Source organism: Halichoeres trimaculatus, unplaced genomic scaffold (assembly GCF_033239565.1).
Source record: "Halichoeres trimaculatus isolate MK-OKI-2021-1 unplaced genomic scaffold, fHalTri1.1 fHalTri1_scaffold_13, whole genome shotgun sequence".
NCBI lineage: Eukaryota > Metazoa > Chordata > Actinopteri > Labriformes > Labridae > Halichoeres > Halichoeres trimaculatus.
In genome coordinates, this window is record NW_027437191.1 from 33588008 (window position 1) to 33601216 (window position 13209).

At 40.1% G+C, this 13209-nt stretch overlaps 1 protein-coding gene across 1 annotated transcript; it reads left to right on the top strand.

The window, feature by feature from the left end:
• The first annotated feature begins 2893 nt into the window (after positions 1-2893).
• drc1 (dynein regulatory complex subunit 1 homolog (Chlamydomonas)) lies at positions 2894-12927 on the top strand. Its single transcript, XM_074685559.1, has 16 exons — positions 2894-3084; positions 3308-3374; positions 3703-3830; positions 3931-4114; positions 5344-5481; positions 7000-7086; positions 7178-7300; positions 7420-7541; positions 7676-7816; positions 7892-8291; positions 9528-9617; positions 9706-9789; positions 9866-9981; positions 10058-10210; positions 10301-10410; positions 11926-12927. Exons 1-16 carry the CDS (start codon positions 2984-2986, stop codon positions 11961-11963), a joined length of 2082 nt encoding a protein of 693 aa, XP_074541660.1. The 5' UTR covers positions 2894-2983; the 3' UTR covers positions 11964-12927.
• The last annotated feature ends 282 nt before the right edge of the window (positions 12928-13209 follow it).

The window sequence follows — 13209 nt, forward strand, 5'->3', positions numbered from 1 at the left end:
GATCTGGCCTTCGGTTTTTCATTTATTAGATTTAATTCTTCTTAAATGACTGCTTTGTTCTTTGACAAGGTCCTGACCTCCTCTGGATGAGATGCCGCTGAGTTTTCTGCTGCTCTATCAAATCGCCCCTTCACCCTGTCCTCTACTTATTTATTTATTTATCTACTTATTTATTTATTTTCCTGTTTCGCAGTGCATCCCCTGAACGTCTCCTTCGTTATTAAGAAACCGTTAGTTAAGACTTTAAATGTTACGCAACCCCCACCACCAACAACACTCTAATCTGTCAGTTAGTTAGGCTCAGATTATGCACCTCTCAACCCCGCAGCGATGAATATGATGCTTTGTTAAACAGGGAGTAAACATATGCCCCTCACACACACACACACACACACACACACACACACACACACACACTCAGAGAGCATATGCAGAGTGAATGGGGCTTATTATACACCTGTGAGAGGGGTCAAAGTCTGTCAATCCCTGGTTTATGGTATTATGATAGATTATAGAATCACTCTAATGGCAGTCATTCAGGTTGTAATCTGGATGCTGAAGCACTCAGCGTTCCAGCTAAGGGTCTGTCGAAAAATAAAAAAGGCCTCCTCCTCCTCCTCCTCCTCCTTTATTCGTCCCTCTGCTCCCCCCGCCTCCTCACAAAAGGTCTTATGACGAGTCAGCTGTTGGTGACATCACAGATGCTGGATCAGATGTCAGAAACCTTTGCTGGCTGACTTACATCCATTGTGGATCAGCAGCGAGCGGGGCCACTTGAGGCCAGAAGAGCGGCAAGGTGCCCACAGGGAGGAGAGGGTGAGGGTGGAGAGGGTGAGGGTGGCAGGGGGGCGCTTCAAAGGGCAGAAACATCTGACCCGGGTCTGTGTTTGTCTGTGTGGACACCTGAGGGTGCCCATCTTTCCATCAGCTTGAGGAGACGTTAATCATTTGTGAGGAGTGTGTGTGTGTGTGTGTGTGTGTGTGTGTGTGTGTGTGTGTGTGTGTGTGTGTGTGTGTGTGTGTTTCAGAGGTTGTGAAAACAGGCTCATAAATCTGCATGAGGCTGATGAAAGCGTCTTGTCAAAAATAAAACAGAGGTTAGCAGATTAGTTTGTGAACCCTGAGGATTTTGATCACAGCAGCTCCACCTGAGGTCAGCTGCAGCTCCTGAACTTTAAAGAAGGGAGAGCTAAAAACATTCCTCCTTAAACTCTAACTTACACTGTTTTTTTTATATAAAACTTTTAACTTCTCCCTGCACTTTGAGATTTCTAAACTTGAAAGGTGTTCAATAAACCATATTATTATTATTGTTATTATTATTATACAACTGTAGTTAGCCATATTTCCTGTTTCATGATACCTTGTGCCAACACATTTTATTTTTCAATGGAAGTCCATTTCTGTCAGATTTTTTTTTTATTTTTTAAAGTATTATGTTGGTGTGTTATTTTTATTACTTACCATTTTTTTAACTGGTAGAAATCAGCTTCAATACCTCTGTTCTCTTCAAACCAAAAAAAAAAAAAATCAGACAAAAATCAGATTAAAAAAAACCCAAACAAAACAAGCAAAATAAATAAATAAAATAAAAATAAAAATAAACAAAAAACAGAAATAAATGAAGACAAAACAAAATCAAATCAAGAACAGACAAACAAAACAAAAACAAAAAAACAAGAAAACAAACAAAAATAAAAATTAAAATTAAAAATAAAAAACAAAACAAAAACAAATCAAGAACAGACAAACAAAACAAAAACAAAGCAGATAAAATAAAACAAAAACAGGCAAGAAATAAAAATAACAAAAAAAAAAAAACAAATTAAAAACGTGCAAAAATCCAAATAAAACAAATAACAAGAGAAACAAAAACAGGCAAAAAATCAAAACAAAAACAAATCAAAAACAAAACAAATTTAAAAAACGTGCAAAAATACAAATAAAACAAATAACAAGAAAACAGACAAACAAGCAAAACAAAACCAATCAAAAAAGGACAAAAAAAATCAGACAAAAATCAGATTAAAAAAACCCAAACAAAACAAGCAAAATAAATAAATAAAATAAAAATAAAAATAAACAAAAAACAGAAATAAATGAAGACAAAACAAAATCAAACAAAAAGGACAAAAAAAAAAAACAAAAAAAAACAAACCCTTAAGTATATGTCTTCCAGGCCCAGCTTTGAGCTGCTCACTGTTAGGTTTCCATAATTTACTTCTTGTCAGCATCATTGTTTTTCCTCTTCATGGATCCTGCTAAATATCCCAGTTATCTGTGTGTGTTTCCACCTTAAAGTCAAACTGTTTATCTTCCTCTTCCTCCACTTCAGCGCTGTCATATTCTACTGACCAAGTGTCGAAAATAAACGCAACTTTTAATTTACTTACAGAAAAGTTCAGACTTTCCTGATCCCACCCTGAGGAAAACTTCCGGTCATCATTCAGACGTTTGAAGACACGAAGCTGCCACAAGATGGCGGCACGACGCCGTGTTTCCGTCAGTGTGTTACTCTCCGTGCTTCACTGCTGCACTAAAACACTGTTCTGTCGTCTGATAAACACGTTTGAACATAAAAAAAATCCAGTTATGCTAACCCGGAAGTCAAAATGTGAGGTCCAAAAACAGACATAAACGGACTGTTTAGCCTGTGTCAGTCGAAACATTTTAAGACCAAATAAAAGAAAAAAAAAGGAAAAGAAAGAAAGAAAAGAGAAAGAAAGTGCAGAGGCTGCAGGTATGGAAACTAAAAAGTATACAGAGTCAAACAAAACTGCTCCGGATACGTTTTTTTTCCTGTATCGGTTCTAACTAAACCACTTTACAGATTGAACCTTGGAGATCCGAGCTTCTGAGAGACACTTGAAAGCAGCATTGGTCGCCATAGCAACAAACATCAAACAGACCTGCGGTGGAGACGTTCATCCTGACAGCGTTCAGATATCTGGGTCTGAAGAAAATTTGAAACATTAAACTGAGTATGGACGAGTCTGATGAGGATCTGAAGAAGGATCTGACCGAGGATCTAAAGGAGGACCTACAGGAGGGATCCGGTCCCGGAAATGAAGAGCAGGAGAGCGGGTAACTTCACAACTAGCTAGCTTTAGCTTCACAAAATACTCACAGGAGACATAAACCCAAAATTGACAACAAGTAGTTCAATATAAAACAAAAGTTAATTTAAATTCTTAAATTTAACAGTTTTAATTAAAGTTATCTGCTCCTTTATCACATTTTAACATTTTTAACAAGTTCCTCTTCAGGTTTCTGAAATAAAGTTAGCTAACTCTGTTTGCTCCTTCAGATCCTCCTCACAGGATGAAGATGCAGAGGAGGAGGAGGTCCCTGAGGAGACAGAAGGAGGTGAAAAGGTTCGTGTATTTAATCTTCTAATCCAATGATTAATCTGCCTGTGAGTCCAAACTTTTAGGTTCTCTGTTTTTAACTGTTGATGTGATAGACGTGAAGCAGACTCAGTACAGTTAAAGCTCCACTCAGGAGTTTTAGTGGGTTAGTAAAAGGATCGATATCATTGATTGTATAATAGTTACCACACAAGTCATCCACTCAAAAAAAAAATATATATATATAAAATTATTTCTGTATTTAAACTTATTTAAGTTCCAGAATAAATGGTAAGTATTAAGATTAAATGAGGTGGATGACGTGGACCAAAGACAGTGGCTCTGTGTGTTTCAGATGGTCCTTCCTCAGAGGATCCTCGACCTGCAGAGACAGCTACCAACGTACGTGTCAGACATCCAGACTGAAGCCGACAACAAAGAGTCATTGAGGAGGAAACAGCAGGAGGAGGCCGACAGACTCAGGTGGAGTTATTTCAGAAACAAAGTTTCATATCAAACTCTCGCTGCACCACCCTCACCTCTTCCTTTCTGTTTCCTCCCTTCTGACTGGACCCTGCTGCAGACTGGAGAAGCAGGAGGACGATCTCAGATTGAGTGAGGAGAAGTTTGAGGAGATCAGCCAAGGGTGGTCGACAGCCAATCAGAAGAGGAGTCTGTGGGAGCAGAAGGAGGTGCTGAGAAAACAGAAGGAGCTTTGTTCTGCTTTCAAGGAGGACAAGAGGAGACGAATCAGTGAGCTGCAACAGGTACATCCATCACTCCATCCATCCATCCATCACTCCATTCATCGAACCATCCATTCATCATCAATCATCCATCTTTACATCCATCCATTATCCATCAGTCAACACATCTGTCTGTACATCCATCCATCAATCCATCCATCCAGCTTTTCATCATGCATCCATCCATACAGCCTGTCCATCTACCATCAACACATACATCCAGATATCTATCTATTCATCCATCCAACCATCCATCAACGCATCCGTCATCCATACAACCTTTTATCATTTACCCATCCATCCATCCATCCATCCATCCATCATTTATCCATCCATCCATCCATCCATCCATCCATCCATCCATCCATCCATCCATCCATCCATCCATCATTTATCCATTCATCCATCAATCCATCCATCTATCCATCCATCCATCCATCACTACAACAATCCATCCATCAACACATCCATCTATTCATCTACTGATCCATCATCCATCCATCTACCATCCATCCATCCATTAACAAATTCATCCATCCATCCATCCATCCATCCATCCATCCATCCATCCATCCATCCATCCATCCATCCATCCATCAATTCATCCACTGATCCATCATTCATCCATCCATTAACACATCCATCCATCCATCATCCATCCATCTATCCATCCATCCATCCATCCATCCATCCATCCAACCATCCATCCATCATTTATCCATCCATCCATCCATCCATCCATCCATCCATCCATCCATCCATCCAACCATCCATCCATCATTTATCCATTCATCCATCCATCCATCCAACCATCCATCCATCTATGCATCCATCCATCCATCCGTCCATCCATAACTCCATCCATCCATCAACACATCCATCTTTACATCCATCCATCAGTTCATCCTCAGATCCATCATTCATCCATTCATTAACACATCCATCCATCCATCCATCCATCCATCCATCATCCATTCATCCATCCATCCATCAAACTGATACTCCATCCATCCATTCATCATCCACCCATCTTGTCATCCACCGATCTCTATCCATCCATCTGTCCATCCATTTAACCACTCATCAATCCATCAATCCATCCATTCATCACTTTATCAACAAATCCATCAACCTCATCCACCCATCCATCATTTATCCATCTTTCCATTCATTAACACATTCATCCATCAACACACTCACCATCCATCCATCCATCTCATGTGTTTTTCTGTCCTCTCCTTTCTGAACAGGAGCTGAAATCTGGAGACGATCTCTTCGTTCGGGACCTGAAGAAAAAATCCGACGTCCTGGGTCTGATGATGGAGCGGATAGAGGAGCAGACCAAGACCCTGCTGAAGACCTTCAGGGAGGAGCTGGCTGTCACTGAGGTAGGGACCAGGTCTGGGATGGGTTCAGGGTGCTGAAGCTCTGAGGCTGGGGTTACCAGATCAAACATGAACCTGGACACGAGCCAAAAGTTCCCACACAACATCACTCAACAACCAACAACACACAGGTTTAAGCTGCAAGCGTCAAGCCTCTCAGGCCTGGAGGAGCAGAGGGACACATCCAGAGAAACAACAAACTCAGAGAGAAATTAGACTTTAATCAGTAATAAAACCACAGACGCAGAACCAACAAACCCACCCTTCATTTCTGTAAAGATCATTCTGGGATTTTATGACTTAGTTCAGTTAATAGATTGTGAACAGAACAGGAAACAGGGGAGAGAGGGTTGGCAAGGGTGTAGCAAAGAGCTGAGGCTAAAATTAAAGCTGGGCTTTATTGACAAACACCTCCGTACAGGATGCTAATTTAACAGCTGAGCTAAACTGATGGCTTCTGTTTCCTCAAGTCTGATGAAGTTTAAAAGTAAAAATTAGAAAGATGACAAAAGGAGCTCAATCTAAGTGGATTAGACGAGTTTAAAGAGGGGGTATAATGCTCATTATAAGCTTTATGTTAGCCCTTTGCTAGCCTGGCAGTAGCTACACATGATTCAAGTCTCCAAATATTTATTTATTTCAGGACAGTTATTATCAAACCCTCCGTGACATCATTTGGGTTTACTGTCTCTTTATGGCTTTGAGCTCTCTAGAAGCCTCCTCCACTGCTGCCATGAAAAAAATGTACTACTCTTTCAAAAAGTGCCAAAGGCGTTTTTTTCTGCACTGCCCAGCAGTTTCTACTGATTCAGCACAATTTTGATATGAAGCATGTGAAAAAAGAGCAAAATCTGCAGGAGGCCAGGTGCACTGCTGCCACCTAATGGCAGGAGTTGGTATTACAACATCTTTACCAGTATTTATGTGAAAAGTAACTGTATTTTTCTACCAATTTTTATTATTTTTTTTATGATTAAAGTCAATTTAAAACACTTGTTTATTTTTTTCAAACCATACGTGGATAACACAGAAGCGTTTTTTCAATTAGCTGAACTTAAACTTTCCAAACTATAAAGAGAGGTGGTTTGGAAAACAGGCAAATTTGCCCTTTTAATGAGATTTACCAACTTGTGATGTCATCAATTTAGTAAAGCTCACGTGGATCTCACTGAATCCTCGCAGGATGTCCGTAGTTACATAGAGCTGTTGTTTGAAACGTGACAACAAACTAACGTAAGTTTGAACTGTACGTCAGTAGCCGGCTATATGTAGTGCTATCGGCAGCCTGGTGCTACGAGGTATCCGTAGGCTAACGTGACAACACGCTAACTGTCAGTTTGTTCAGTAGTTTAGTACCTGTCCATATGTAGTGCTATCGGCAGCCTGGTGCTCTAAGACGTGTCTGTAATGTGGAATCATCATTAGCACAAACAGTTTAGCCCTTTTAGCCTTTAGCTCGTGCTCTATCTCTCTCCTGTTTCTCTTTCTTCTGCTCGTCTGTCCTTCGTTCTGCGTGGGCAGAGAGCCTCTCAGCAGGAAAGCGACGACATCCTCCAGAAAGACGAGACTGCGTGGGAAAAATTCCTGAAGGAACTCTGTGACGGAGAGGTCAGGATCAGAAAACACGACCACACACGACCCCTCAGTCCTGCTTCATGTGGAATACTCAGCTCTGTGTTGTGTCACCCTCTCGTTAAAGCTGGCGTGGCTGACGCAGAAGCAAAGAGAAATGAAGGAGAGGAGCGAAGAAGTCGAGGAGAAGCTGTTGAACACGACGGAGCAGTTCAGCGACCAGGTGTTGGAGAGAGACGAGAAGATGATGGTGAGAGCGATCATCACTTTGATCCACGACGTCTTTGGATCTGTGACACGTTTCTCCTTAAATATTTCACCATGTGACTCTAAAAGCTCAGTTTAACGAGCGGCTCTGATCCTCCACAGGTCAAGGAGAGAGAAGTTCATAAGTTGGAAGCCACTGAGTGGCTGGCGTCCTTAAAGCAGAAGAATAACTTAATCATGACGACGGGTGGACTGGCCCCGATGAGGGCACAGCTGATAAACAGGTAGCTCACTGCTCACACACACTCACACACACACACACACACACACACACACACACACACACTCACACACACACACACACACACTCTCACACACACACGTGCTCTGTGCCTGATCGACTCTGTTTCCTCCTCAGCTCGAAGCTGAAGGTGAAGCTCGGAGACCTCAGGACGCAGCGCCGCAGCCAGCAGAAACAGTTCACCGAGAGACGCCGTCAGCTGTTGGATCAGAACACACTCATGTTCAGTCAGTGTGAGCGCACCTTGGACCAGATCCAGTGAGTCCGTCTGGATGAAACGTGATCATGTTTGGTTTGTTCACTCTGGATCATAAACCGTTTCCTCCTCTGCAGACACTTCGCGGCAGTCGACGAGAAGCGGTTCGCGCAGATGTGGCCGGTGATCGACGAAGAGGTGAAGCAGCTGGTGGAGGTGGTTTTAGTCTTGGACTCGCTGATCTGGGAGCAGCACCTGGGCTTAGCTTGGGAGCGACCTCATGTGGAGTTTATGGAGCGATCCGGGCCCATCCAGACTCAGAAACAGGCGCAGAGTCTGACCCATCAGGTGGCGTCTGAGTCATCCCTCGCCGGGCAGAGCGGCGTGGTGATGGACGCCTCAGTCAGGCCGAGCTTAGAGACAGAAACCGAGGAGGCCGCGGTGCAGAGTGAGGGAGGAGCAGAGGAGGAGGAGGAGGAGGAGGATCTGTCTGATGAGACGATGAAGAAAGTGATGGAGCTGCTGTGCGATGAGTCGGTGAGTCGTTCATTCAGGGTTTTTATGGCGGGGTGTGATCAGCTGATTGATGTTGACTCTTTCTGTCCTCTGAAGATAAAAACTTTTAATAATAATAACTTTACAAACAGAAGTTTACAAAGTGCTTTGAAACAGTCAGGACAAAAAATCAACAAGGAACACAAACTTCATCACAAAGAAAATAAACAAAGGCTTCGTTCAGTGGAGACGAAAGTTTGCAAAAAAAAAAAATCTATGCAGAGTAAAAATCTAGTAATAAATGATCTGAAAAGGATGTTTTCTGAGTTTATAACGTTGTACATGTGATGCATTCGTTTTTTATTTTAATACATTTGCAAATATTAAAAAAAAAAATTTAGACATACACAATATATCAGTACCAATATCAGTATCGCCCGATATTTACTCATTACCAATATTTTTAGCAGTAAATGTTGGTTATCTGCCATAAAAACAATATTTATATCGGATTTCAGTATTGGCCAAAATTTTCATATCTGTGCATCCAATTTGTATTTATTTGTAATGAAATAAAAAATTCCAAAATTTTCTTTAAATTAAAAAAAAGAAAGAGTTTGCAAAAATAAAAAAATAGATTTAAAATATTTGCAAAAATTTCATAAATTTGCAAAAAAAACCCAAAAAGCTGTAATTTCTAAATTTTGGAAAGTTCTGAAAAAAAGTAAAAATGCCAAAAATTTGCAAAATTTTCCCAAAAAGTTAGAATTTAAATAATTTGCAAAAATATGCAGAAATAAAAAAAATGAAATATGCAAATATGCAACATTTTTATATTTTGCAAAATCTTCAAAAGATTGGAAATTTTTCTTAGTTAAATAAAAAATACATATAAAAAAATTGAAATTTTAAAAAACTTGCAACCCCCCCCCCTAAAAAAATAAGAAAAAGAAAAAAAGAAAAAATAAATAAACTTAAAAATTGGAAGCTTCATAGCAAGAAGTGATGCATATTTACTTCAACAAAATGTTAATACAAGTTATTTAGTGTAAGTGTTTTTCATCATCAATACCCTCTGTAAAAAAATATATTTTTTTTATTTTAATAATATTTTTAAACTACAAGGAGCCACTGTAAAGGAGTCAAAGAGCCACATGAGGCTCCAGAGCCACAGGTTGAACACCCTTGTTGTGGACTGTTGTTTTTAAAGCTGCTGGATAAATAAAGTTTTTATCATCAAAACAAACACTAAAGTTCCCCTCCCTCCTTCCTGTGCAGGGCTTCCTGCTGGATGAAGACACCCTGGGCCTCCTGGCTCCCATGGAGACGGAGGAGCAAACGGTGGTGAAGCTGGGCTCCCTGCTCTCTGTGAGTCACTGTTTGTGAAGCTGCAGCGTCTTTAACCTGTGATGAGTAAACCTCTAAACCACCGTCCACCACGCTCTTTCTCTGTCAGGCTTTTGGCATCGAGGACGACGACGTTCCCCGATTGGCTCGTTTCCTAATGAAGTATAAAACTCAGCAGAGGGAGCAGACGGAGGTGAGCAGGGACGCAGCTGAAGAATGTGTTGTTATTATTATCTCTGCATCTTTAATCTGTGTTTGTTCGTCTGCAGGATGTTTGTGCTGAGACGGGTGGAGACAGAGACGGGGAGGAAGTGGAGAGTCATGTGACCCCTAACCGTGTGGTACCGGCGCTGAAGAGCTTCCTGGAGCAGCACGTGAGGTCCAGGTGAGAAGATGATGCTCCTAGGGCTCAGCAGACGTGTTGATGGAAACTCTGTAAATTTGTTTCTTTCATTGTGAAGCGAGGACTCAGAGCGTGAGGAGCTCAGCTTTCAGCAGGAAGCAGCGTGGGACGCTCCAGAGGACGAGGCCTACTGGAGGAGCCTGGGCAGCATCATCTCTGAGGACAGAGAGACGCTTTGGGACACGGCAGAGAGGAAGATCCAGCAGCACCAGTGAGTCACCACTACACACACACACACTCCCACACTCACTCAGGACGCTAACGTGTCTCTGATGGAGCGTTTTTCCTCTGGTGGTCTCAGTGAGGGGCTGACCGACCTCTCAAAGCTGGTCACAGACGTTCAGAGTCTGGAGCAGCAGAACGCCGTGCTGAGGATGATGCTGCAGCAGGACCTGAGGTCGCTGCTCGTGGGTGAGTCTGAGTGTTTGTCCAAGTTTGATCACTGGTTTACAGATGGTAAATGTACATGGAAAAGACAAGAAAATGGACTTTGAGGTCACATGCATTTATTACAAGTGGAAGGTGTAATATGAACGTTTTTAAAAAATAGTCCAATCCAACCAATACATTTTCTTAGGGCCGATTTAAACGCTGATTTTTGGCGGTCAAAGGAGCCGATAAATAATATTTGGAGCCGATATTCATGTGCAGTAGAATAAATTAAATAATTTTATAAATAAATTTTAGCAACAGAATTTTGAATTGAACAAACTCCATATACATGACTTTGTTTTTTTACTCCACAGAAAAAGATTTTTTGTAAGATTTTTTTTCTTATTTTTATAAAAAAATCATAAAATTTGAATTTCAATTTTTCCATGTCAATGCACTGAGTCTGCAAATTTACAACCTTTTGAGGTCATTAGAGGAAAAAAATGTCTTTTACTAATAACTGCTATAAAAAAAAATTAGATAAATATTTTTCCAATATTTTTTGCTTCATTTTTTTTCAACTTCAGTCCTAATAAAAAAAAAAAAAAAAAAAAAAAAAAAGTAAATTATTTTTCATTATCTTAACCCTTCAAATTCCAATTTCACTACATAAAATCTTTATTTATGTTTTGGGAAAAAAAAGCTACTTCTTCTAAAACCATCTACTTCCATTGTAAACACAATTTTTGATTGCTCAGTCATTACGCAGTGAATCCTGTTTTTTCTCATTTCAGGGTCTATTTTTGAGAAAAATGGTTTAATTTTTCATTTTCTACTGTTTACCATGAAAAGGGACATTTTTATTAACATTTATTTGCTGGAAAATAACTAATTTTATGTTTTTTTAAATCAAAATAAAAACAGTGATATCATGTGATCCAATGAGCATTTAAAGGGAATTAAAATTGAAAATAATTTGAGTTTTGGATTAGGACTGAAGTTGATGAAAAAATTTGAGTGTAAAAAAAAAGTAGGAAATAATGCAAGTTTTCCACACAATGGCTCTGACACCAAGGGATATACCTGGAATCTCTGAATATCAGCGCTGATAATCGGTATAATCGGAATCAATCATAAAGGCCTAATCTGAAACACAACAAAGGCCTTCTTAAAACTTTTAGGATTTAAAACCAGATTGCAAAGCTTTCTCTTGAGACTCACCACAAAATTAAGTTATTGCAAAAAATTTCTGAATCCTGTATTTTCGTGCTGATACGAGTTCTACGGCGCCCCCTAGGAGAGAAAAACGCAACTCCTCTGACTAATTTGATCTACATGCCTTAAAGTAACTATCATCCTAATATGTCCAAAAAAAAGGATTTGAATGACCTCATCCGAGAGTTTGTTTTTTTTTGCATTATCTTCAAACTTTGTCTTCTCTTTAGCATTTTACGTCCATGAAGCTAGCATATAGATTATGATGCTTCTTTAAAATCTGTTTATAAATGAGTTTGCCTTTTCCAAGAGTCTTTTGACTTTTTTATCCTGTGACAGATCAACAGACGGCGTGGGACACTGAAACCTATGATTAAATCAGCAGAGGAAGGAAACCGCCAACAGAACCAGAACTCATGGAAAAATAAATCCTCTTCAGCGTCACGGCGTGGTTCAGTTTTATTTTTACAGACATTAGTTGAACAGTGAATCTCAGCACACACAGACGGCCGTAGAAACAGACACACGGTGGTTTTATCCCGCTGCGTTGAAGAGCTGGTGGCTGAGCTCTGAGGGCAGAGAGAAGAAGAGCAGAGCGAGGAAGAGGAGGCCCAGCGCGGCAGCCAGCAGCAGCACACAGTGGAGCCTGTGGTTCCTCCAGACCAGGATACTCAGCGTCCTCAGGGGGCTCAGCAGCCACGACACGCTGCCACAGGGACGGCTGCAGAGACATCACGTCAGCCGTCATTGGTCGGATCATTTCAGAGTCCAGAAATCTGCTCACTTCTACGTCTGTGACTTTACTTTCTGCCACTGGGGGGCAGCAAAGAGAGGCACAACCTCCTGCCGTGAGAAATGAAGCTGTTGTGGAAGTGATAAAAACTGGTTTTCCTCACCGTAATCAAACAAAGTTAGTCTATCCAACGACGATAAGCTTCAAAACTCTGCTTTAGAAACAAATGAGTGACATCACAGAGACTATGGACCAATCTTAATTGTCATTTTAACTCCTTCCCCTTGGTCCTCTGTTTTAAAGGGCTAAAGGGAAGGGGTAAAAAAAGCATCTCTAAGAAATGAGACGCCACTTGATCTCCTACGTCGTTAGCTAGATCATTACAATAAAACAATACAGACATGGCTAATATCAGCATAAAGTAGCTGAGGATTGAATATCTGATAAAAATATCTATACCATGGGAAATTTATCAGACCCACTGGTTTCAAGTGAGGTCCCAGTTTATGTTTTATGTATATATTATATAGTCCACGCTCATATTCATATCATATGTGAATTTAACAGAGCAAACTAGCTAGCATATATAGCAAAACACAACCTGAATAAGCCGGGTTTTTGTGGAATATTTATTCAAAATTTCTAAATGTTTAGCTAAGACTAAATATAAAGAAAAGACTAAAAATGTAGTAAAAACTACATATTTAGCTAAGACTTCTTAATATCAAGCAAAGATGGCTAAATATTTAGCTAAGACCAAATTTAAAGCTGAGATTCGTAAATATTTAGCTACAACCAAATATTTAGCAAATCTTTCTAAATATGTATTTTAGATTTCTTAATATTTAGCTTAGGCTAAATATTTTGCTAACACTAAATATTGAGCTAAA

Coding starts and splice junctions, on each gene's coding strand:
- drc1 (XM_074685559.1), top strand. CDS start 2,984: ATGGACGAGTCTGATGAGGATCTGAAGAAGGATCTGACCGAGGATCTA. Junction 5,482..6,999: donor AGGAGCTGGCTGTCACTGAG/GTAGGGACCAGG, acceptor CTGCGTGGGCAG/AGAGCCTCTCAGCAGGAAAG. Junction 7,542..7,675: donor AGGGCACAGCTGATAAACAG/GTAGCTCACTGC, acceptor TTTCCTCCTCAG/CTCGAAGCTGAAGGTGAAGC.